This window comes from Amphiura filiformis, chromosome 17 (genome assembly GCF_039555335.1).
Source record: "Amphiura filiformis chromosome 17, Afil_fr2py, whole genome shotgun sequence".
Lineage (NCBI taxonomy): Eukaryota > Metazoa > Echinodermata > Ophiuroidea > Amphilepidida > Amphiuridae > Amphiura > Amphiura filiformis.
The window spans coordinates 26118922-26146886 of record NC_092644.1 but is presented as its reverse complement, the minus strand read 5'-3'; the positions used below and the strand labels follow the sequence as shown (position 1 = coordinate 26146886).

At 38.3% G+C, this 27965-nt stretch overlaps 1 protein-coding gene across 2 annotated transcripts in view; it reads right to left on the bottom strand.

Moving 5' to 3' along the window:
* Positions 1-3203: 3203 nt before the first annotated feature.
* The window catches only part of LOC140137526 (sodium-coupled monocarboxylate transporter 1-like), a 37552-nt gene continuing 12790 nt past the window's right edge, over positions 3204-27965 (bottom strand). For both annotated transcript variants that reach the window (XM_072159241.1, XM_072159242.1), the window contains 14 exons: positions 26009-26143; positions 22050-22115; positions 21330-21381; positions 20216-20283; positions 12310-12464; positions 11272-11412; positions 10860-10989; positions 10195-10283; positions 8599-8711; positions 7811-7878; positions 7437-7523; positions 6501-6700; positions 6082-6182; positions 3204-5392 (listed from right to left, as the gene is read on the bottom strand). In XM_072159241.1, the coding sequence (XP_072015342.1) occupies positions 5121-5392; positions 6082-6182; positions 6501-6700; positions 7437-7523; positions 7811-7878; positions 8599-8711; positions 10195-10283; positions 10860-10989; positions 11272-11412; positions 12310-12464; positions 20216-20283; positions 21330-21381; positions 22050-22115; positions 26009-26143 (1677 nt within the window). In that variant the 3' untranslated portion in view covers positions 3204-5120. The remainder of the gene's footprint in view (positions 5393-6081; positions 6183-6500; positions 6701-7436; positions 7524-7810; positions 7879-8598; positions 8712-10194; positions 10284-10859; positions 10990-11271; positions 11413-12309; positions 12465-20215; positions 20284-21329; positions 21382-22049; positions 22116-26008; positions 26144-27965) is intronic.

Genomic DNA, 27965 nt, shown 5'->3' with positions numbered 1-27965 from the left:
ACAGTGGGGGTCTTCCTGTACTTTTCAATGGCAAATCGGTTGACTTCAGCAACTAGTCGCTCAAAATTCGGGGTGTTTTACCGAATAAAAACCATTATAAAATGAATGGCGCTCGGTAACTTTTCTCTAAAATCAGTTTCTCATAACATATGTAAGTTACAGAATCCCCCAATCTTCAGATTTTTGGCCCATATCATTTTTGTAAAAATTCATGAATACCGACATCTTGTTTTCCTATTCATTTGTATGGAGTGAATGCTTATCTAGATACTCTTTGGTGATACGATGTTGTGTAATGGCTGCGCCCATGTATCCCATGGTGATATATAAATAGCTATTTATAAATAGTGAATACAGGACTGTTCGGGGTCTCGCCTTCCGAGCGACTAACATGCTCACCATACCTCAACAAGACGCCGATTATATATGGTAATGGTCTGTTCCTCACCCTTTATCTACTACAAAATATGTATGTGTACTTTAATACATCCGATCGCATGTCGAGGCGTTGAATATATAGTAAAACGCAGGTCCGATAAAAGTCGAAGATAATGACCTTTTTTGTTGTTGTTTCTTATTTGCCTTAGTTTGTTTCTTTCTGGTTTTTTCATACTCGGGTAATAGGTTATTTATTCAACACATACCTATAAAACGAACAATTAAACCCGCAAATCTATGTCTTAACGCTATTAGCTCAGTTGGGAAAGCGCCGGACTTTGGTACATCATCGTCGAGTCTCAGAAGTTCGAGACTCGATGAAGTTCAAATCTGTTCAGTATTTCACAATTTTTTTTCCTCTGCCATGTTTGTCTTACAGGTCTTTTTAAAACTACGAATCTACATTTGAAATTTCATTAAGGTGGTTTTTGGGCTTTTTTTTGTTGTATTTTTCGTATCTTTTTTATTAATTCTGTTTTAATTGTCGCGTTTAATATTCAAAACTTGCAACATAATATTAGAGAAAAATTACTCTAAACGATATATAATCCGTCGGTTCGAAAGACAGGACTAAACAGCCTCCCTGTCCTCATCTCTGCAGTAAAAACCCACATTACACCTCTGAACCATTCCAACTCTTGGGGAATGATACGTAAGATCAGACACAGATTTTACGCATCATATTCCGAGGCGCGGAAAGACACCAAATTGGTGTCGTATGACCTTTGACATTCTTTTGTGGCGAGTGAGTCTGAGTGACATGGTCTCTCAATTCACGCCGGCTGTCCTTGACAGGCTTGACTATGCTTCAGTGGTCATGAAAGAATTCAAAAGATAACCTCTGCCCCAATAATCCCAAGCTATTGTCTGAAACTGCACCTCGGAAGATGTATGGTAACAACTCAGTCCTCAAATGATAGTCATACAGGGTGTCCCAAAAAAAAGAGGCCCCACATTGCACCCTCTTTTTTTCTCCTATTTCTGAAAAGTTGATCAAATATATTTTGGTATGTAAAGAAACCTTAAATCGTTAGCTTTAATAAACCAAAACAATTATTTCAATCGGCTCATAACTTTTGAAGATATGTCCTTTTAAAGAAATGTATCCGTTTTTCACTCTGTCCACGGAGGAGGTTTGGCTACTTCAAAGATTGAAAAGTGCATATACCATGCATGAATATAAAACATTCCTCGATGATAACTTTATAAAATAACAACTTTATTTTAGGGAATGGGCTTTACAGGTGGGCTTATGGGTTATGGATTTTGTTAAGTGTCATTAATTTGGGCGAAATTGATGTGGGATGGGACTTCTTTTGCTATACTTGCAATTACTTATGTTTTTCTCGTTTCTTGCTTTCTTTTTATTGACAACATAAGTCATTTCTCTTTTTGGAATAAAAGGTAGCCCTGAAAAGGGCTGTTTAGTTTGTCTTTGGTTCTTTTGAAGTGAGTTTACTGTGCTGCTCTGCCCTCTACCTGATTGCCTCCATGACGAATACAGGTTTCAGCCCTAGTTCTCATTGCATTAATTGCGTTACGTACCATCCTTGTGCGCCGGATACTTGCGAATGCAGCAGAAATACGGGGTTGCGAAGATGTTTGAAGCTAGCTGGTGATCCTCGCTTATAGTGAATGCTTTCCCAAGCCTAATACTATTATCTATCCATGTCATTAACCGTGTGTTTCGTTTAAATCTTTGATGTAGCCAAACCTCATCCGTGGACAGAGTGAAAAACGGGTACATTTCTTTAAGAGGGCATATCTTCAAAAATTGTGAGCTGATTGAAAGAATTGTTTTGGTTTATTAAAGCTAACGATTTAAGGTTTCTTTACATACCAAAATATATTTGATCAACTTTCCAGAAATAGGAGAAAAAGAGGGTGCATGTATTAATGTAAAAGAATACAACAGAAGATAATATAGACAAGTGTGTACAATTTGTATAGTATTATTTGATAACACAGTCGGATAATATTTGAAGAAAGCGCAAAATAGTGTTTATACATCCAGAGTTTTCAGACACCCAGACACACAGACAGACAGGTGCAGTGTCGTAGCGTCAAGCACAGGGGGGGGGAGGGGGTAGGGAGGGCACGTGTCCCCCATCGATCCTTAATTTTTTTTTAATTCCATAGGAAAATGGCCGAAAAACGGCTTGTGCCCCCCCATCAGACTCGGTTCCCCCCAATCGGATGACCCACGCTACGCCACTGGACAGGTGTAGAGTAACAGGAGACCAAAAGACTACGTTCCTGGGGGTCCAATTTTCTAGAAACTTTGATTTCGCAATGCAAATTGAACAAGCATTCAACCGTAAGACTTGACACGGGCCCCCCCCCCCATTATTATTATGTTTTCATAATCTTGCATCCTTTGCACATAACCTAGCGGTGCAAGTATTTCTTCTCGTTTACATACCCATGGAGACTGGGCTATTCTGAAAATTACAAAATTGGATTGATTTTTTTGGACAATACACACATTTTTGGTCTCTTGTATGAATAAAAAAAAATGATAATGTGCTTGAAGTTATCGCGCCAAACATTTTAAAAACCTCAAAGCACGACCAATTAATTTGATATTGTGGTCAATCCATTCACTCAGTGGCGTGCGCAGCACATTGAAAGTTGGGATGGGGTGGGGTGGGTTGGGGGCAAGTTGTTCGGTTCCCCCGAATGGAGTCTAATTAGGAGTGTAATGTGCGGGCGAAATCAGTCATTTCGGGGAAATGACTGATTTCCCCCTGCCCCCCCCCCCCCCTTTGCGCACGCCACTGCATTCACTTTTATATCGAACTTGCGGTCCCAGAACTTTTCTGGGGTAACATTCAAGGAAGTGACCTTTTGCTCAAACCCTGTAAAACAAGAATGCTCAAAACTAAATACATTTTACATTACAAATATAGGTGCTATAATATGACTGTTGACATGGCGGCGGATTTGGTGAAAGTGAGGGGGAAGAATGATTAAAATATTCGTGAAATATGCGAGAAATCCATTTGAAATCCATAGATTTCCACACAGGGAGTGTGATATTTAAGTGGATAAGCTGAATGGGTAACTCCAATCGAAATCCACACCTGTCAAGGCTGAAGATAGAACACTGACAGCACCAACATGGAACATCACTTGCACGCAAAAATCATGCGGAGCACACTAAAATTTGCAAAATGATACATAATCCGTCACTTTGTTGTCCACGTGGCCTTATCCGGTGGACTTCTAAGCAATATTCTAAAATTTTCTACGGAGGACACCCTTGATGGTTTTTTTCTTCAAAATTTTGATTTTTACATGATTGTAATGTAGTATAATAAACTAATATGAAACAAGATTTTGTCTTTAAAAAAGACAAGTTCACGGATCAGGTGTATAGTACATGTACTTTGAGCTACTTTGATCTAACATTTAATATTCATATCAAACCTACTCTGCACTTAGTTGACAATAAATAAGTGATATGAGGCTTAATAATGATACCTGCGTTTTGACTCTGGAAAACAATATTTTTTAAAAACCTCATTTTGCATTTAGTTTTTTAAGCCACCTCGGGAGCCACCTACAGGATCTCATTTTGCATTTAGGTTTTTATTGCGTTGCAAAGTAGCAACAGTTTCTTTATATGGCCCAATTCGTGCCTGGAAAAGGCTATCCCCTCTTACAACCTATCGACAGGTCTAAAATCTATAATGAGGTGTCACCGGGTTTGCAAGAGATAATAATACCAAATCTAAACACCATGAAATTCACCACATCACGACCAAGCTCACATTGGGCGCCCCATTCCTTTTTTAAAGGAATTTTTATTTACTCTTGCTAGCTTTTGTCAGGGTCAGTGATATTTGTCTTTGTCAATATTATACAGGTTTATACACATGGGTTATTACAAGAGTTAATAAACATTCAATTAACTATAGATAATGGACTTAGTTTTGTGCAATGTAGTTAAATTGAACTTTATCTGAAGTAAATCACCTGCTACACAGTTTTCTATACAGAATGATATGTTTACTTTGTGATGAGGCCTGACCTAACCCCTGCTAGTTTTGATTAACCAATCAGTTATGTGTATTGTCAGCATGTGATGGTCATAAGCCAATTGCAAACATGTTTCTAAAAAAGGCTAACAAATTCCTACGCTGGACAGACTCTTGGACAGGTTAAGTGTTAAATAGTAAGTTGTCAGTGAGGCAAGGTTAGATAAAGGCATACAAACTAGGGTATGAGATATTAGGAATCATTTCCTAGCCTCTTAACCATTGGGTGGTGTGCTATGTAGCTATTCAAGACACAGGATATGTAAGGGATAAACTGTGCATATGAGATATGGGTGCAAGTGGCATCATTTCACTGCCGTGAAAAAATCAAGGCGTTAGGTGCTGCTGTATTTGTGACACAAACTCTGAGATTTTAAATAAAACAACGGAGTACGTCGCTAATTCATATACGACCTAAATATTAGTCAAACGAATACTCGAGACGACCGACCTCAGTCATGGCCGACGGTGACACATGTTGGCGACATTAGCGCTGGAATTAAATAGCGATTTGTTGGTACCTCATAATTATGTTAGTGCTCAAAATTAAACGGGGATATATCTGACGGTGAAAAATAACATTTTGTAGAAATGCACATTTTTTATGAAAATGTTACAATATTGCTTTAGAATATTAAACAACTATAAAGTGGTGTCTTCGTACTCGACCTCAGTTAAGGGTTTTTGTTTGTGCATTGCAACAGCTTCTTGTGCATCCACATCGATATCATGGTTCCTGTTTGGTTTATACAATGCTAGCTGATAATCCACTGCAGACCATGTTGTACTCTTCTTCACTTTCGCATTGTCCTTTTGGAAGAATCTCATGCGCTTGAGTGAAAAACAACAACAGCAGAATGCTTCTGAGAAACGGTAGACCAAACGCTCATCTACATCTTCGTCTTTTGTACCACCTGTAATAAACGACGGAGAAGGGTTATTGTGTTAAACGAACGTTGCCAACGAAGTTTCACCTTCTTCCTCCATCCCATCCTAGCCATCGTGCTCCTCCCCTACTACCATCTACCCGGGCATCTACCACCATCCCTTTATTTGTGTAGTGGTTTTCGTCATCCTTCCTCCTCATCACCATCATAAATCATCATCATCATAGTCATCATCATCATCGTCATCATCATCATTATCATCATCATCATCATGATCGGTATTATCATCATGCTCGCCATCACCAATATACCACCACCGTCATCATCATCATCATCATCATCATCATCATCATCATCATCATCATCACCATCATCATCATTATCATCATCATCAGCAGCAGCATCATCGTCATCGTCATCATCATCATCATCATCTTCGGTATCATCATCATCTTTGGTATCACCAATATACCACCACCGTCATCATCATCGTCGTCATTATCATCATGATCGGCATCATCATCATGCTCGTCATCACCAATATACTACCACTGTCATCATCATCACCATCATCATCGTCATCATCTTCGGTATCATCATCATGCTCACCATCACCAATATACCGCTACCGTCATCATCATCACCATCATCATCGCAGTCATCATCATCATCATCATCATCATCATCATCGTCGTCGTTTCGTATCATCATTTTACCTGTTATAATACTAGCAACGTATCCCACAACAATGGTCACAAGACACGTAAACATAGCATACCAAACTACTGAAATAGCGTAAAATGTAGCCATAGCTGGCCTGAAAGAATAAATGTAGCACCGACAAAAGTCAAATTTAGAAGAAAAATAATAATCCAAAAAACTCATAAGCTTACAATATGAGGTACTATTGTTGTAGTTATTATTATTGTTGTAGTTTTATGTTTAAAAACGATCGTTTAAGCAATATTCATAAGGGACGGCTTCAAAACTCAACTGCCGGTTTCACCCGGTTCCGTCCAATTGGAGCCGGTTTCTATTGTTCTAAATAATGGAACGCGGTTCAACCGCCATCAATTTTCGGTCAACTGGAGGACGAGTTTTAAAGCCGCCCCTGAACATTTAAATCACATCTGACCTGTTAGAGGCTTCTGAAAGCAACAATGTTGTTGTATTCACTTCCGGCACTGTAGTGGTAAGAAGTAACGTATCGTTGATGCTGTCAAAACAATCCTCAGTAGAGACTGGCAATGTTATTTGCTCTGGCGGGTAGGCTGTTGAACCGAATACCAACCAGAAACCTAAACCAAGTCCGGTAAAAAATCCTATGACAGTGCCCTACGTAAATTAATCAGTATTCAATAACAAGTTGATAAATTTAGCAATGATGAATATGAAATTTTTACAAGAAATAAGACCATAATATTGTTTGCAATACAATTTTCCTTGCTAATCTGAGTAAGATATCAGAACAAGTTTCTCCAAGATCAATATTTTTATGCATGTCATATATACTGTCGTGGCAATACGGTTAATTATACACAGAACATCCAACCAATCAGGACACCCTACTCTTTTCGAAATTAACAGCATGTTGATATCTGTACACGTACACGGGCATGACGGGTATGATGGTCCTAATCAAAGACAAATATGTCATAATTGAAACCGGCAACCAATACCTGTGCCCTTTACCTCTGTTAAGACCTCGTTTGTTGAAATCGGTTGAGATCTAAAGAAACGGTGATCGAAAACCAAATGAAGGAACGAAATCAAAATGTGTACTTTAATATTCTCTTCAATGAAAAACATGGCACTATCCTGTTCAAGAACGATATGTTTACAAATCAAAAGGCATTCAATGGAGCAATCTGCAACTTTTGCATTTGGGATTTTGGATCACCGTGTCTTTATTTCTTGATCTATTTCAACAAATGAGGTCTTAAATCCGAAATAAAAGATGCAACTATTGTCTGCTTGTTCCAATTATTAAAGACATATCTGTCTTTGTTTAGGATAAATAGGGGTGAAAATAACTGGTACCGTAATTCTTATGTTTTCTGCATTTGCTTACCTTCCACGTCACTCTTGGGAAAAACACTCCTAACAGAAACATTCCTGCGGCAGGAGCTTGCGTCGTACCAACTATTCCAAACATCACCTACATTTAATTAGATGGTTGAACAAAATATTAATTTGAGTCGTATACTTGTGACAATACAAATTCTTATACACTTGTGCAGGGGCGTAGCAAGCGAGTGAACAGGGTGGACGAAGTCCGTGGGCCCCGAGGGTTTAGGGGCCCCGATCAAAGCTAGGCGAAAATTACATAAGTACTGATGAAGGAGTCGTGAAAGGGCCCCGCACTGGTCGTTGTCCATGGGCCCCGAGGCTCTTGCTACGCCCTTGCATTTGTGGTAACTGTAATATGGAAAGCGTCACACTTACTGGTACAATATCTCCCATTTTGGGGATAAGGAAAGCTACTGCGAGAGCCAAGAATGAGAAGAAGACCACTGAAATGTGAAAATATATAATTGTCAGTAATAGTAATCTGTCGTTTAACGTTGTCATCATTATCATGCCCCGGTCACCAGTGCTACCGCCTCCGCCTCTCCACCACCACCAAACACCAACAAACACAGTAACAACGTCGTCGCTACAACCAACAACAACAAGTAGTGGCAGCAGCAACAAGAGCAATATCAACATCACTACCAATATTGCCACCATCACCATCATCATCACCACCACCACCACCACCGGCACCACCACTTCCATCACTACCACCGCCACCTCCACCATCACCACCACCACTATTGGCAACACCACCGCCATGACCCCTACCACCTCCATAAATCCTACCATGCCGTTACAGCAACATAATCTGGTATGCTAATGTCTCTTAAAGCAATATTGGACGATTTGCTAAGAGGACGTCCGGCCCGGAGGACGCCCTACGATTTTTTGTCTTCAAAATTCTTACTTTTACACAACTGTATAATGTAGTTTATAAACTGAAATACCCGCAAAAACTAGGCCTAAAGTGCTATATTTGTAACAAAATATGAGATTTTTTAAAACCAATCAAATTCGGTGATACACGCATTCACGACTTGGCGCGCTACAATGACACAATAGTTCAAAATGGTTTATAATCTGAAGGTGAAAATTAACAATATTGCTTTGAGTACACTGCATGAAATTTTAATCTTGACATCGTATCATCTACATACCTAGACCTTTTATGATAAGTATATACTTGGCATCTGAGATGTTACTCCAAATTCCTTTGATGATATGTTGTCCAGCAACCGCTGCATTGGAATTCAGCACAGACGAAAGCGTACTGTAAGCATATTGGAATTGTTAATCATTAAGGTCAAAATCTAACGTTAGACCTGGTCTAACTGGGGAGGTTAATAGAATTAGGAGGAATCGTTTTAGGGATCAAATCAAAACTTGATCGCCGGTTGTTACTCCATAGGACTAATAGACTACTAATCTCCATATTTAGACCAGGTCTAAAGTAACTCGTCTTACTTGTTTTGTGCATACGGTCCTAATGTATGATTGTTAGACAGCAATGCCATCCCACTCCCACCAACAACCCCCATCGCACCCAACCCCCAGGTGGGTGAGAGTTCATTGGGATGGGAACATGTCGTGAGCCAGGTCACTATACTTGAGCGGATCTAAGGTGACGTATGACAGCCATTGCATGTTCTGGCTAAACAAGAAACATGTTAATGTCACACATTGTTGAATTTTCGAGTTGGCCCCTTCCTGCCGTTGATGGCGTTTGGCCCGAATTATCGGAGCGGAAAACTGAAAGCGAAGCAAAATATTTTATTACATTTTCAAAGTTGATTTGCTAGGTAACTGTAAAGACTATCTAACTGGTACATATGTAGTACAGGTACAATAGACAGGTGATAGAAGCGAATTACGTTGCTTCAGATAGGCGACAGCACGTGCTGAATGACGTCATGGAAAACGTGCTAGCCAATCAAAAAGAACTCGTTCGTTATCATTGGCATACCAAACTGGCTGCCGTGGAGACTACTGGCGAGAACCCGTGGAATGACGGTCGCTGATTGGTTAATAAATTTCCAAATAAAACTGTTTTCAATTGGCTATAGGACGTGACTTGTGTAGGTGACACTAAACATCACTAGTCTGTGTTACAGTCCGTGTACCTTAGATATTATCCATAAGGAGAGAAACTACTGGAAACTCGCCGCTTCGCGGCTCAAAGAAGAAGCTAATTTCAATCTGCATTATCAAGCTCTATAGTTGAAGAATGGGAATTACGATAAAAACATCAGGTGATGACCATTGCACTAGGATCCACAACATGCGCATCTGTCAGAGCACAGTTCTGTAACCCCTAATACATTTGTACATTCATTGAATGACCTTTGAAATTTGGGCACAAAAACTCACACTCTGCAACTTGAGGTCAAATTTTACACTGTGATTGTTTAATTGAGATTATTGAACTATGCCATTGGGATGAGGCCATTGTGGTTCATAGTGTATAAGATATCCCTAATAAATAATATAACTAAATAAACTGATACAAAGGCATCGCTTACATTGACTCGCAACATTGACATTGATTCGCAACATTCAATTTAATCATAGTTGGTGTCAACTTTCTACACTAGAACTGCAGTGCAATTCCAATTTGTGAAAATCATAACTAAAAGTAATACTATTCGCTCCAGGACAAACCGGTTGTTATATCGTTTTATCCATATTCTCCACCAGTGCAGTTTCATGTTAATCCAAAACATTTGAGTCTGTAATATTGAAAATTACGTACTTGCCTTAGAGCAGCGCCAAAAATTCCCGACAATAGCAACCCTGGTATTCCTGGTAAACTATGGTACATTGCTACAATAGTGTAAGGTAAAAGCTACAAAGAAAATATATAATAAAAACGTCAAATACTATAATAGCTATGTTATAGCTCTATAGGTCGATCTTTTTCTTTACAACTACTTATGGAACTATTTGTTCCAATTTACTACGCGACTTCTTTCCCCGAAATTATTGTGCGTGATACAAATTGCAGTCGCCTCAACTCTGGCATTGTTGTCCGGCAAGTTCCGCAGAGCTGACATATTTGTTCGCGGGCAACCCAAACCTCCACGCGGGTGCTGGATGGGTAACGCAACTTAGGCAATCGGAAACAGGCTTGGATGCGAGGAAATCAGCTAGCCACTTTCTAGGCCTTCCTCGGCTGACTCAACCTGGTGTGGCTCTGCGGTCAAAATCATTGAATTTACAACCGTATGACAAAACAGGGTAACTGTAGTAAAATAGTAACTTTTTGCACAAGATTTGCAATTTAAAGAGAATTGGCCATTGCTCATTCTAGTGACGCTAGTATGGACAATATAAATGTGCCTTTTCATTTAATGACATAAAATTATTATCATAATTATTAACCCAGAGAACTAAGTATAATAACTTTCAAACTAAACCTTACTTCGTCATTTCGTTGAATCTTGCCCGATGTGACAGGATCACAACCAGCGTATAATGCGTAGAGAACTATTCCCGTGAAGCAACATAGTGAGTGCACGGTCATCATTCCAACTACATAGATGCTTAAAGCTCTGAAAGAGAACCAATACATCTTTCAAAATTCAAACAATAATTCGATTAGAATCATTGTTGGTAACAATACACAATGATCTAGCAAGATTTTAAATATCCAAACAGCACTAGACGGATTGAGACATGAGTTTAGCACCATTTTTTACTTCGAAACCTATACTGCTATAATGAAAAGATATAGCTCTCTGAATATGGGAACGCTGGCTTTACGTCCCCTCCGAAGGACGGGTACCTAACTATATAGAATATAGAATAAGTAGTTTTTCCGATGAATAACTTACATTTGTGCGTCCTTGATGCTTTTACAGCTGAGATAACGTTGTACTTGATACTGATTGGACACTTGAACTAGAAGAAATTGGAAGATACCGCCAAATACAAGACCCCAGATTGTATATAATTCTGTTGGATCTGGATTGATACTGAAAGAAAAGAGATAAAGTGTGGATTTGGTTTGACTGATTCAAATTTCATAGATTAAATTTTAATCATTACATAAAATTGCGTTTCAGTTTTGATGAATTTCGGATATGCTGAAATTCAGAATTACAGCTGATATTTTATCATGATGTAGAGAACATTGAAACTTGTTTGTATGGTGGGCGGGTGCGTGAGGTGGGGTGGGGTGTGTGTGTGTGTGTTTGATGTGTGTGGGTGAGAGAAGAGAGGAGTAAGTGGGTGAGTGATTTTATGAGTAAGAGGGAAGGACAGAGAATAGGGAACAGATCTTGCTATTACAGTTTGTTCGGCTTATAATTGGCGAATATTATTCTGTTTTTGTTATACTGCTCGCGTCAATAAAGAAATCCCGACTTACGCGCGCGTAAATCGATATAAGCGCGGGTCAGTCAATTAGTGCAAGCACTGCGCCCAACTGCGTACACGCCATCTCATATCAATACACAATGTTTTGAGTGTCATTTTCCCGCCAATTATAAAGCCGAACAAACTAAATACTTTACAATTTGTTTTGCTTTTACCTTCCCAGATTCAGTGACGTCGGTCCGAAATTTAATTGTCGTAGCATGTGATTGCGCATTGAAGCAAAGCGCTGGCATCCAGACAAGCGCGTTCCAAGGTGTTGTCCATGCAGATACGCACGCGAAATAACGACCTGCACGCGTTGACGTCACTGACTCAAGGCAAATAGGCTACAGTTCGAAAGAGACAGAGGGACACTAATGGGACACTAATGATAAATTCTAATTATTTCACGTTGTTATGTCACGTTGTTAATTATACGTCTCAGTTTCTTCGCGGTAAAAAAAGAGTTTAATTTATGATTAATATTAAAAATCGATATAAAGCAATGGATTTACTTCAAGAAATCCGCTCTCATGCCGTCACCCGCTATTTTCCACACTGTGCCCACACCGCCAACAGATACACAACCACTGATGATAACAGCTATGAGAGGTGCAAATGTGAGAATCATGAGAAGGCAGTCAGACCAGAGGACAGCTTTCATACCACCCTGCAACAATAGCACATAAAACAATAATGAATTTGAACATGTTGACAAAAGGTGTTTCAATGTACTTAAGGTTACACAAAGAGACGTATAAAAAACGTATAAAAGACGTATAAAGTTGTTCTCTAAAACAGAGTTTTCTCAGTAATCAAATATCGCAGCGAGTGAAATGTTGGTGCATTGGATGTAGCTTAACATTTTTGTGTGTGTTATATACAAATTATTAGAATAAATTTGAAAATCCTTCGTTTAAAGCATTTTTACCCACCATGTTCACAAGATCAAAAACACGTTCCATGAGATTTTTTTCAAATGTGCGCTCCGTATAAATCCACACCGAGCGATTGTTTTCTTCTTTCGTATTGTATTACAAATCGATCAAAGAAATAATGTTGCCATGGGGGAAGAACCAAATACAGTACCGATTAAATTTTAAAAGCCCGTTTTGGGGGAAAATTTTGGAGAATCTGCGTGAGAAAAAGCTGGTTTGTGAAATTATCGATATCTTGATTACGAGACGTTAATTTAGACATCTGAATACCTACATTATTTCTCAACATTCTGCCAATTGCTATTCCATTTGATTTTCACTCCAAATTGAAGCTAGTTTTGCAAAAACGAGGTTTTCCTCCATCAGTTCGTTCAAAATTTCAGCGCCGACATGCGTGTTTATTCTAAGAGCCATAATGCGGACGCGATTGTAATCATGTATGACCCAGGAGATTAAGCGTGCCCATAAGAGAAAGCAAAGAGCATACAACCGCTTTAGAAAGACCAGAGACCCTGTTGATGAAGAGAACTTCAAGAAACTTCGCCAGGACATAAACAAAATGACAAGGAAAACCAGGAGGCGTTATGTGAGACGTACTTGTGAAGCGTCATCAAAAGATTTTTGGGGCTTCATAAAAAGTTTGAAGCAGGAATCCTTTGGCATTTGTACTTTGAAAGACAAAGGGGAACTGATCTCTGATAACATTCAGAAGGCAGAAGTATTGAACGAGCAGTTCCAAAAGGTCTTCACTCGTGAGGATAACAGCAGCATGCCCAGAATTGATGGAGACCCATTTCCACCCATGCCTGAGATCACAATTTCCACAGCAGGAGTGGCAAAATTATTGAGTGAACTAAAACCTAAAAAAGCCTCTGGCCCTGACAATCTCCCAGCTAGAGTACTCAAGGAGTATGCACATGAGATCGCTCCAGCATTAACTGGTATCTTCCAAAGATCGCTTGATTCTGGTGTGCTTCCAGTAGACTGGCTCCGAGCCAACATAAGTCCTGTCTTCAAAAAGGGTGATAAAACCAAGGCTGCTAACTACCGCCCAGTTTCGCTAACGTCCATATGTTGCAAAACATTCGAGCACATCCTCCACGCCAACATGATGGATCACCTGGATCAACACCACATCCTCTGTGAAGAGCAACATGGTTTTCGTAGGAAGCACAGTTGTGAATCCCAGCTCATCCAAACAATCCACGACCTGTCGGAGGCCTTGGACAACAAACAAGAGACAGATGTCATCATCATGGACTTCTCCAAGGCCCTCGACAAAGTTGCGCACAATAGACTTTTGCAAAAAATTCATCATTATGGCATACGTGGGAATGTTCATAGGTGGATTTCATCATTCCTCACCCAGCGTAAGCAACGTGTTTTAGTTGGTGGTGATAGCTCACAATGGGTTGATGTAGTTTCAGGCGTACCGCAGGGGACAGTCTTGGGCCCCCTGCTATTCTTACTCTTTATCAATGACTTGCCAAAAAACATCAAATCGTCTGTTCGCCTTTTCGCAGATGACTGCGTTTTGTATAATTCCATCAAAGGACCTTCAGATGCTGATCAACTTCAGCAAGACTTAGACAAGCTCGGCCAGTGGGAGTCAGCATGGCAGATGGAATTTAATTCTGCAAAATGTTTTGTAATGAAAGTGACACATGCTAAGAATATACTGCCCTACACATACCACCTTGGTGATTCCATCCTTCAAGAAACCAACAGTCACACTTATTTGGGTGTTGAGATCAAAAATGATCTCAAGTGGAACCTCCATGTAAACAAAGTCAAATCTGCAGCCAGCAGAAGTCTAGGCTTCTTGAGAAGGAACATTTCATCATGCTCACGAAGAACAAAAGCCAATGCCTTCAACTCGCTCGTCAGACCCCACCTTGAATATAGCTCTACCGTGTGGGATCCGTACACCCAGGAACAAATTTCTCAACTTGACAAAATACAACGCAGGGGAGCTAGATTCGTCTTCAACGACTACTCATACACAAGCAGCCCATCAGAAATGATCTCCAAGCTAAACTGGGAGCCGCTGGCAATGAGAAGAAAAGAGAGACGACTGCTAGTATTACATCAAGCTTTGCATGGTCACCTGTCCATCCCGGTAAACAAAATCCTGCGCTCGACGACACGTCCGTCCCGCTACACCAACGAGTTTACATTCACGAGAATACAAGCCAGAAAAGATTGCTTCAAGTACTCTTTCTTCCGCGGACAGTGGTGGACTGGAACAGTCTTCCATATAACATAATCTCAACAGACAAGAAAGCAACCTTCAAATCCAAACTTCACAAGCACCTAAGAGAGTAATTAAATAGCATTGCGCACTCACAACCCTGTCCGGCTTACTTCTACCATTGCCAAGCAACCAAGGAGTGTTGGACAGTATCAAATCAGATTCAGATTCAGATGTATTATTGCATCCAATTATAGTTATATCATCCGCTTTGAGAACAGTCAATTGCGTAAGCTGATCTATGGCCGAGTGGATAGAGCGTTGGACTGGGAATCTAATATGAACTATTTTTTGTGGGTTCGAGTCTCCGTGTGGCTGAATTTTCTTTTTGTTTCTCTTTTCTCATTTTTACTTCCTTTCTTTCCTCTTTTCTTTCTCCCTTTCTTTTTTCTTTTCTTTTTTTTCATTTCTTTCTTTCTTTCTTTCTTTTTCGTTCATTTTCTTTCTCTCTCTTTCTTTCTCTTTTTCACTATTTCTTTATTCTTTCTTGCTCCTTTCTTTTTAGTTTTATTTGATTGATTCGCTGAGTGCAGTGAATCGTGATTGATTGTTTTTCACTTTATATAATTCAGAAATTTGTAGGCCTGCTAAGTCTGTCTTGTTGATTTTCATCCCAAATTCGATTTACAAATAATTGCTTTTTGATATTGTTGTTGTTGCCTACCCCCTATAAATCAGGGGAATAGCAGCATTGATTTCATCAAAGATATCAAGGCTATAAATTCAAAATCAACACATTTTCCAGGGCGTAGCTTGACGAAGTGCCCCCAATCAATTTTAAAATTTATAAAATCCTTGTGAAAATTGCCGAAAACGGCTTGTGTCCCCCCCCGGCACCCAAGCTCCGGGCACGAGCTAAGCCAAGTTTCATAGCCTTTTCGGGCGAGTTTCCCGACAGAAGTCTTATTAAGCCGTAGTCTTAAGGTGGCCTTGAGGCTACTAGCTAAGCCTAGCCCGCTCTCGAAGCCCGAGTCTTAACTCTAGCCGGATTTCTTCAACGCAAATTCAACCTAGTCTTAGTGGCCTTGTAGGCTTAACGCTTGACAACCTCGTCCCTTTCAACCAGCGACTTAATTGTATAGGCTGTTGGAGGTAGATGTACATAAGCTGTGGTCCTCACGGTTTACCGTACTAACAAGGTTGCCGTCTCATTATCGCAATGTTCCCGGCGCAAAGACCAGCCTGGACCCGCGGTCTTGTGCTTGGGCTTATACCGTACACAACTTGATGCAAGAATATTGTGTCTGTTTTTGTGTCTTTTATGTATTATTTTATTTCCACTTGACTTTTTATGAGTCCAACTTGTATGAATGATATACGTCTATGCTTTATACTCGTGATTCTTTCTTTGCATCCCAAAAAGGGTAAAACTGTAAGCCTAATGGAAAGGAATCTGTGATTCCCCTAAAAAGGAATTAAGCAACCAACGTGCTATCTACTGCTGATATCAGTAGTCTTCTCAGATCTCACATGAAGTTATCTGTTGGTACAATATTTTATATTTATTTAAGTAGAAGATATAGCAATATTATATGCATCTTATCCGTAAATTCAGTTTTAATACTGCATGCATTATTGTTTCGTGTCAAATATTTACTATATCTTTACCAATTTTGCCCTTCTTCTATTGTATTAAATTGATGTCCAACCTGGTATATAATACAGGCACTCCAAAATAATATTGTAATAGGCCTACTTATGAAAAGTACGAGTATCAAACTATTAAGGCTTGGATAGGGACAGGTGGTATCATATAGGTCTTCATGATGATGATGATGATGATGATGATGATGATGATGATGATGATGATGATGATGATGATGATGATCATTCAAAATGAGTAGGTCTTATGATAGCAACAGCTACTTAAAAATATTCAACTAACTCAAATGAACACTAAAATAAAATGCTGAAATGTTCAACTAAATCGAACAATTAATTACGCACAGTGGCGTAACGAGACATTTTCATTTGGGTGTGGGGTGGGGGAAAGCGGGGGAAAACATAATAAATGAGGGGCAGGCATCGTTCATGCTGTTTGGGTTTGTAAGGGGTGGAGTGGGTCTGAGGAGTTATGGGATCTGCTTGGAATCTGCGTAGATTTCTTTTTGACATGGGGGGGGGGGGGGTGGGATTGAAAAAAAATAATGGTACAAATGCCATATTTAAGGTATTAAAGCTGGTGACATATAGGCCAATGGTACAAAAGTGGGATAAATGCAATTTATTTATCCTTCAAAATTGAGTTTTTAAGGTTAAAATGACCAAATAATGAGGTTAATTAATAACTCTCAGAAGTAGGCCTAATTTACCTTTTTCCCCCGCTTCCCCCCCCCTAGTTACGCGACTGCTTACTCATGTTAATTGAAAGACCGTCAAAAATATGTAAGATAAACTTTGCGTTACAATTTAAATAATTTGTAAATTGAAATAGACCAAGGCTTACGACCTAAGACCTGCTCTGAGGCAGGGCCAAGAAAAGCCGCTGTAAGCCTGGTCTAACAGGCTTGCGTAGACTACGGCTACAGAAGACTGATTTCGAGAAATGCAAATTTTACTAAAGCCTGGGGCTAATCCTACAAGCCTGGCCCACGGGCTAACGAAGCCTCGAGGCTATGGTAGCCGTGCTTCGGGAAATACGTTTTCAGTTAAGCCTGGTCTTACGGCCTCTTAAGCCTTGAGGCTAGACAAGCCAATTGCTAAGCCACCCGTCGAGAAATTCGCCCGAATCTTGACCGTGGATCGATATTCTATTGTAAGTAGGCCTACGTCCCGGTGCGCTTGTTCATTTTCTGCATGGCTGTTTCTGTTATGAACTTACGCCCCTCTGAAATCAAGCGCATGAAAAACTCTCGGCTAACCTTAAAGTATGTTTTTACAACATTGACTTATCAATGTTGTTACGAGAAGTACTTGACTCACGGGCCAAAATCACCTTTTACCCGAACTCACACGAATGCACAACACAAATACACTGTTTATTTAAGCTAACAAAATCTAAGTCTTTAATTGAAAGCAAGTTTTGTTTGGTACAATAAATGACAACAAATGCACATATACAATAATCAAATATAATCACTCTTTAACTATTTAGTACTAAGCCAGCATTCTTCTTCTTGGTGATCACAAAGTTCTTGCAAGGTTCTGGACGACTGATGTAATATATCCTTATTCACTTGTCCTGCGAAAATCAGCGAAGTCTAGTGAACACTTGAGTTTATGAATATCCTTGCGTACGAAATCCTCACACAAAAATGGCGTTGCTTTCACCTTGCGTTGCTTTCTCCTCCAAACTTAACTCTTTGCGCTGCTTGCTCCAAACTCAACTACTCGCGCTGCTTGCTCCAAACTCAACTCCTTGCGCTGCTTTCTCCAAACTTGGTGCTATTTCCACCTTTTACACAATATCTTCAGGAAGCAGGACTGCGATGCAGTTGTCCTCACTTATTTTGACAGTTGCGTTGAATCAAAATACCAGACTTCAGCAAGTCGACAGAAGAATATATATTCCTTTCTTGGAAGAAGTACGTTCCTTGACATATTCTAGATCTTCTCCGACAACACTGGCAAATAGTAGTACTTTGACTACATAAAATATTTCTGGTTTGCAATTTCCTTTCTTTGAAGGAATTGGTCTGTAAGCATATTAGCTAGCTAGCCCAGATCAACACTATAAACTGTGAAGAAATATGTTTACCTTTTCTTATACAGTAAGCCAAATAATTAAGGTACCAGTTGCGTTCACCCCCTGTATATCCTAAATAAAGGCAGACCTGTTACAATTGGAACCAGCATCCAATAGCTGCATCTTTTAGCTCGAATTTAAGACCTCATTTGTTGAAATTGTTCAAGAAATAAAGACACGACGATCCAAAAACCCAAGGAAGATGCAAATGAAAAAGTTGCAGTTTGCCACATTAAATGCCCTATTGATTTGTACACAAAGCGTTCGCGAACAAGAGAAGTAGCGCCGTGCTTTCATTGATTAGCACGAAAAACTAGCGTCGTGCTTCCAATGATTAAAACACAAAAGTGCAATTTTTTATTTCGTATCTTCATTAGATTTTGGATCACCGTTTGTTTAATTCTCAACCAATTTTAACAAATAAGGTCTTAAATCAGAGCTAAAGAGTACGTTGCTTGTTTTAATTTTGACACATTTGTCATTATTTAGGATATACAGTAGTGAACACAACTGGTACCTTAATTCTTTTGCTTACTGTATATCAGGCCCTGGGAAATCCCAAGTATTAATACACATGATGAGAACTTGGAAATTCCCAATCCTTAATTATAACATTAACCTTTCTCATTACATCACTTCCTGAGGGGAAATCCCATTACATCACTTCCTGAGGGGAATCCCATATATGATGTTATCTTTACTTTACAATCTCTAGGGGTATTCCAATATGATCCAAAATTAGAAATGATTCAATTTGTTTTTGATCAAGTTGATGCAAGAAAGGGGAATCCCTAAAATGTCTCATAAAATAGATTTTGATTGTAAACAAAGATAATCAAATTAAATTACTCAGGGCACATCACAATGTTTTCAAATGGTAAACGTTGACACATTGATGATTGATACACTTTTCATTATCTAAATCAATACATTATTGAAAAATAACACTTTGATGTTCATTCCACAAATCATATAGGCCTACTTTGAAAACTTGCTTGATTTATTGTTGTTAACGAGTTATATACGTTTTACAAAAGTGTTGCTGATTCAGCCCTCTTTACAACATAACTCAAGAATCACGGAGACTACAAAAGTATAAATGTGATAAGTCTTCTACACACTCGCTATGAAATGGTCAATGCAAAGTTTGCCAAAGCTCACTACCAATCGCAAGATGTTGTGAACTACCAAATCGCAAGTAGTTGCTAACCTTAAATTGTCAAATTGTCAATTCTTTTGACTTTCTTGGTATACAATAAACAACCAAATCATGCTACATTGATTTGTATGATTTTAACATTTTGAAATAAATATTTCGAATATGCTATATCTCAAAAAAGTTCTTTTGTCAACTTTGTGCTCATAAACATGATAAATGTCACAGCGGGTAATATTCAATGTATTTGATGTTTACAATGTTTACAATGTTTTTAAAATCCCAACGCCTTCGTTCAATTTGTATTTATACATTATACCTCACCATTGAAATTCTTAGAAAATGTACTACAAGAATCTCTGGCTAAAGCTTTTCTTTATGCCATACTTACAATAGTAGTATAAAACGAGCACACCGCTGTGAGTCCTAACACCGCCGCCGTAAAACTAATACCGCTTACTGCAAGTGCAAATGTAGGGAAAATTGAATTTTGCATAAAGATAAAAAAAACAGTTTACTATCACACGTCCCTTACGCGATTCCGAGCGTGAGGAATAGCAACGATGATAAGCTGACATTGCACCGTCAAAAAACAAAACAAAAACAAAACAACAACAAAAAAAAAAAGAAAAAAATAACAAAGGTAACGCCGCCCTCTATAGTCACATTATACAATAAGGTGTGGTTGCGGACGGATTATAGTTGGATGTTATTCGTCGATATGCGGTATTTTTGGCCTACATCATATTTTTTGTATCAGTTTTTAAACAAAATGTTGCTTTATTCTGTGTTAAAAACAAACGATATACGAAAACAAAATCTCACGGGGGGGGGGTCATCAATTTGTTGGTGTTCCCCCGGAATTGGATATGGTGGCTCTTTGGAAGCTGACGACGTACCGGTAAAAGGGGGTCTTTAGAAGCTGCGAACGGTAAAAAAATGAGGGTTTCTTTAGGTTTTCTGGGTGATAATCCCAGGAAACAAACAGAAATGTGAGGAATGAGCAATGTATGTTTCTTCATGAGTTAAAATGATCAAAACCATGGGTTCTTTCACCGTTCTGTTTTGGTAACTTTAAAAGGTTGTCAAGCTTGGATATATGCCTAATACCCTTTATGGTCATTTGTGTTAAGTGCTACAATCCTCCCCCCATGCTAGCAATAAGGGGCTGTGTAATGATTATGAGCCCTGGGGAGGGTAAAATTGGGGGGCGGCAAGAATTTTTTGGCGTGCCAAAACGGGGGGAAGCGATTTTGGCACACATTCATGGGGCGCCTTTTAAATAAAACGCTCAAAAAAGGGTCAGGAAAACAGTACGGAAACGCTTTTATATGCAAATTTTCCTGCTCGCTGCGCTAGGTTTGCAAATTGGGATCCCACAAATTTGGCATGTGTAAGGGGGAGGGCAGTCGATTTTTGGCAGGCCGAGAGGGGGCAAGCGATTTTTGGCGGAACATACTTATTGCACAGCCCCTAATCATTTAAGACATTATCGTGAACCTTACCAGCAGTAATAGCAAGACTAGCAGCGTACGTCACAAGCCCAGAATAAAGAATCTATTGATATAAAAGAAATAAAATATAACATACGGTATGGTATGTAGGCATATAACGAACTAAAACAAACATTATGTGCACAGACCAACTATTTTTTTTATAATGTTTTTGGCATAGCCTATTAATGTTAACTATATGGTATAATCATAGTTGACATAGGCATATGTTAACTTTGGCAATCTGCTAATTGTAACAGACTCAAACAGGAAATAATTCATCTTATGAATTTCCATTAAAATATTAAACAATTTTGCCACAAAACATCGAAAATGTTATTTACAGATGTAATTGAAAACCAAACTTAATTTGCTTTATTAAATTTTATGTGTATTCATTGAGCATGATGAGGGATTAATTTAGTTGTGTACCTCCGAAAAGAGTAAAGTTAAACTGGCTTGTTGCCCTGAGTGTATCAGTCACTGTGAACCACAATGGCCTCAACCCAATGGCATAGTCCAATAACCTCAATTAAACAATCATAATGCAAAATTTGACCTCAAGTTGCAGAGTATGAGTTTTTGTACTCAAATGTTCAAAGGTCATTTTGACTCATTCAATGAATATGCAAATGTATTGGTGTTACAGAACTATGCCCTGATTGTTGAGCATGTTGGGGATCCTAGTTAGTATGAACATGAACTCTGTGATTAGATTTATGACGGACTTACCGCAAACAACAGAAAAGCACTGATCCCACAAATCTGAACGATGTTATTGAATCGCAGCTCCAGATACTAGAAATAAATAAGGCAGTTATTAAACATGATTCTGATTCACATTAGAAGTACGATATGATAATCATAGGCTTACAATCGGTAAGTCTGCTATAAAATGTGTATTTGCAACGTGAATATTCAATGATAAAAGCATTTTCAAATAAATAATTTTAAATGAATAAATAAATGCTCGACATTATTTAAATGTACTTCTTATGCTCATTTCATGGATTAAAACTAAACTTGAACTTGAAGTTGAAAATCCTTTCTGCAATATGTTATATGAATAAGTTTTGTTTGCATTCACGGTCGGTCGGGTTTTGCTCTGTTTTGATTTTTTTTTGGGGGGTGGGGTATTATTTTGCCATGCAATGTAAAAAAAACTCCATCTATGTGGTAGACTGTAAACTACGATGACAAACAATGATTTATTTATTTATTTATTTTTATTTTTTATATCAGAGTTATGTGTGGTAGGAATTACAAACATTCAAAACATTCTGCGAATTTTATACCAATGAAAATTCAAATGTGATAAACAGCAGCCCCATTTTCCCCCAGATTTTTGGATCGGTCGAAAAGGAAAGCAATACAAACCATTTTTAGGCCTTAAAACAAAATTGGGTAATTCAAATGAAATGTACCAGGCAAAAAGGTAAAGACAAAATAGTGATCATTTGCATGGTGACATTTGTCAAAGGTTTATAAAATGTGGCATTTCTTTGACAAATTCTCTTGCAGCATTCCTGTATTAATAGGCCTACAGGGATGAATATAATATAGCATGCAATGGTTGAGAATTATGTCTTCCATCATTTTCTGGTGTTGCAAAGAAAAAAACAACCTCATTATAGAATAATTTCTTGGGTCACTCCGGTCAAAGTCAAGTTGATTAAATCCCGATGGATGCAGTTTATACTTATTCTAAATTTTTTCACACTGACCCCCGGTACTGACCCATGCTTCATGATATACATTTGAGCAGGCCCTGATTTGAGATATTTCACGCTTTTCACGATCTGCATTTTTGTTGGTTGAACAAAAATATCACAAATGATCAACATGTTTTTTATATAAAATTATTAACATATTTTCTATGCCAGAGTCACAAATAAAGGGAATAGATTGTGGACTCCAACTCGAACTTTTCTCATTCATCATATATGTCATTAACCTATAAAAAAAACTGCCCAACTTCTTTATTTATTTTTTACTATATAGCTACATGCAGGTAAAAGAGGCAGTTACCTTATCGTGGGGAAACATAAAGGAAGAGGATTTACTTAGAGGCTGAGCAATAATTAATTTTCAAATGGCTCGCCAAAATTGCCCCCCCATCGGCCCGCCAAAAATTGCTTGCCCCCCCCCCCCTCTAAGCTTGCCAAAAAATCTTTGCAAACTTTACATGGCCTTGATTATAATGCGAGCGTAGCAAGCAAGGAAATTTTCCTGGGAAAATTTGCATATTTGAACGTACATAGTGTTTTCCTATTTAGAGCGTATTATTTAAAAGGTGCCCGCCTCGTAAAAGTGTGCCAAAAATTGCTTAACCCCCCCCTTCGGCCTGCCAAAAATCTTTGCCCACCCCCTCCAATTTTATCCTCCTTAGGGGTGGTGCAATAATTATGTGTACCCCGGGGTGAATTCTCAAATGGTCTGCCAAAATTCGCTTGCCCCCCCTTTGGCCGTGCCAAAAACCTTTGCCCCCCCTTTCGACGTGCCAAAAACCTTTGCCCCCCTTTGACGTGCCAAAAATCTTTGCCCCCCTTACACATGCAAGATTTTGGGGAACCCGAATTTAAAACCTTAAATTGTCTTAACATATAATGCGAGCGCAGCGAGCAGGAAATTTTGCATATTTGAACGTGTTTGTAACGTTTTCCTCCGCCTTTTTAGGGCGTAATAGAGAAAACGGTGCCAAAAAAAATAAAGCAAAAAATTGCTTGCCCCCCCCCTTTCGACCTGCCAAAAATCGCTTGACCCCCCTTTCGACCTGCCAAAAATGCTTGCCCCCCCTTTGGCCTGCCAAAAATCTTTGCCCCCCTATAATTCACCTTCTGGGGGTACACATAATTATTGCACCACCCCTTATGGCTCATAATTATTGCACAGCCCCTTAACCATCTTTATTCAAACAATTTATAAATAGGTAAATTCAAAAGGAACTAGATATGCTGTGATCACAGACCACGAACACTACCGGTTATGCGATCTTTGGTCCATATGAACATGAAATGATTCAAATGAACACCCATAGACACTGAATAATGTCAATGTCGTGCTATATTATTGTGAGAGAAAAGATTTTTCAAAGATATTTAGTCTCAGACCGGAAATGATTGACAATTGACCTCAAATCTGTGAACACCCCATATACACTGCTAATATCAAGGTGCATATAGAAGTGTATGGCGTCGCTGCCCTACGTAATTTGTGGAAAAGGATACATTTTGAGCTGAAAATCACATGTTCATAAATGTTTGCTGAATATTATCTACATCTATATAAGTACTCAACAAAGTTGCATAAAAGCAATATCTAGTTGAGGTGATCAAATGCGCCAGTTGAATACAAGATGGCTATACAAAACTGAAGAAAAAAAAAAGACATGAAATTACATATTATTAATACACCTCTTGAAGCAGTCAACTGATTTGGCAATATACACGGAAGGAGGTAGGGCGGTCCATTCTATGATTATTATTATTATTTGTCTATTTTTAAAACTATAAATGACAAAAAGTTTTTCTATGTTTGATTTACACTCACCTAACCATAAACTTAATCCCCATGATCCCCAACACTAACCATAACCTTAATGTTAATGCAAACCCTAAACCCTATAACCTTAACCATAATCCTAACTAAATGCCCTATACCCTAACTTTCACCCTTGTCGGCCTAATGACCCTTCGGACAAGCAGTCTGTTCCCACACCACTCCACGCCATACATAAATTCTCCCAGTCACATTTCCCCAATATGAAATTTAAAAAAGTTAAATTTTAATATTACTTCTATTAAAGTTTGGCAGAGGCGGGGTTCGAACTCACGGCGGACCACGCCGCTTTGGATATGCTCTCTGAGCCTAGCGCCTTAGACCAGTCGGCCACTTGTCTTGATGGAATCCATTTGAAACTTATTTGAAGATATAATCGCAACTTCAATATAGGCCTACCACGTGACAAGCAAAAGCAGAAAACGTACCATATTTTGGAATTTTATTTGCCTAAAAACATTAATGTGTATTAATAGCGCTCAATTGTTGTTAATCCGACAATAATAAATGATAAATGCGCGTCTATATGGACAATACATTATATCGATTTTGACATGTGCTCGCACGGTGTCAGTACATTAGCATGGTCAGTTAAATACTATAGAGGAACCTACCATTTTTCTTGTATACACGTTCGATGTTTTTATCAATTACAGAAAAATCCATTTTAGACCCCAAATGTTTCTTCGGGAAATAAAAGATTAGAATACCATAAAAACGAAACAGTAATCTTTTTGCCGGGTCTAATGTTATTTATACATAGAATTTTTAACGTTTTTCTATCCTTATTCTTGCTCAATTAAAAAATATTTTGGCGTATATAAAATTGAAATAAAATTCTCTGCCTCATAAACGACCTCAAATATGCCACAATTGGGTATCACGAATAGTTATATATGATGTGCAGTTAATATTCATATTTTCTTTTATACAGAGGATGCTTCAGTTTTGACAGGAAAAATATTTTCTTGAAAACCCTCTCACTCGGTTATTTCAAAACAGTAACCACGCTTCCCTAGAATGTGCAATAATTTAGCATTAAAATTTTTCTTATTCTAACAGCAAGCGTTTCTAGAATGAATTTTGGCGAAATGTGGTGTAGTCTGTTCCCGACGATTCTAAAGAATATTTACCTCAAAGACGCTAGTCAGCTCCAATCTATAGAAAATAGGAATAAAGTATCGGCCCGCAATAACCGATGCGATGATTTGTGGGACGAGATTCCACCAAATCATTGGTCCTCTGTAGTATACGTCTGCTGGCACACCCTAAATAAAGAAAGTACAATGGTTAAGTACCCAGCAAACACACGACGTTTTTAGAACGTTTTATACAGGTTATATTTGTAAATTTGTAAAAATGTTATTGTAAATTTTTTTGCAAACATTTCTTGCCGAATATTTTGTCAACACTTAAATAACGTTATCGTCACCCTCATAACCAAAGTGCGTAAGTCATTAGTACATGTTTTTCATTTGCAATTTTGATTTTCTGAGTAATAAACCCATAACTAATCAAATTTCCAGCTGCATTCGTCATTAACTGATGGAATCCATCTCTTTTGATGTATTCCACAAGTTATGAAGAATGCAGCTGGAAACTTGATTAATTATGGGTTTATTACTCAGAAAATTAAAATTGCAAATGAGAAACATGTACTAATGACTTAGGCACTTTGGTTATGAGGATGACGTTATGTTAGAGTATTTGCAGTGTATATAGTTTTCGACTGTTATGAAAACGTTTTGCAACCTTAATATACCCTTTATATAACCTGACATTTAAACGTTTTCTGGCAACCTTTTCTAACCTTTTGCGAATGATGTCGAAAAAGTTTTGTGTCTGCTGGCATGGCTGGGTAAGCTTGCTTAGAGATGTGTTTACTCCCTATTCCAGAAAAGGACAGCGCTAATTTTCTTTTCTTTTTTTTTTTTTTTTGAATAAGAAAATATCACCCTGTTTTGCCAAATGAAATATAGCTAAATCCTTATCCTTTATTTATTTCTAACTGGCAGTGAAAGTCATATCAATTTGTAAGCGCTCTTTAGCATGGTCATAGTTCATTGAATTTACAACCGTATGATAAAACCGTGCTCATTCTAGTGACGCTAGTTAATGGAAGTGTGCTTTTTCATTTAAAGGAGTATTTCGTGATCCTAGCATCCTCTATTTATGTCATTTTTCATTAGATATCCACGAAAAAACCTATTCCCAAAATTTCAGTTGATTCCGATTTTGCGTTCGCGAGTTATGCATGATTATGTGTATTACACTGCTCCATAGACAATCTGTTGTAATTTCGTTCTGGTGCAGCAGAACGAAATTCAAATTTCACGATATCTTTGCTAAACGAATTAATCTGCAAGAAATATTTACATAAACATTATGTAGCCAGAGGTTTCCAGTGATATAAAAATCTAAACTTTTTTTTGGAGAAAAGTGGGGGGATGAGGCTGTGGATCACGAAATGCCCTTTTAAGGCTACATGTTCTTTTTGGTTGGAAATTTTGGCGGGAAATAATCCCGCCAAAACATTAAAGTAATCTTTTCCCACAACTAAATATCATAGTCAGGAAATTAATGATGCATCTGGTAGCTTAGATCATAACTTTCATTATCCTTAGTTGCAATTATCCCAGGAAATTCTTGATTTGTTTTTACAGTGTCTTGAATTGTCGATGTTTTTGATCAAAAAACATCACTCGGTGTATTTTAAAACTCGAGGCATCAACTCTTCTCAAATTAGCCCCAAATCATAATTTATTATATGCACGTGTAGCAAACACCAATGGGAATAATATTAACGTTGTTTGCGGAGCCAAAATTTGGTTTGATTTTATTTCACAATAATTCTAAGGTGAACATTTTGACCTGACATTTCCTTTTTGGATTTCCAATTTAAATTCATTGATATGTGATATTTTGAATAAATAAAGAGTACGCTTACCTTTCTACAACACTTCCCGGTATCATCAAGCATCTGCTGATAAACAACATCTTAGCTGAAAACAGTCCCTTCCTATCATTTTTGAACAAAATATGGTTCAAAAGTGCGTACGCTACGCGTATATACTGGAACAGCGAGGTAAT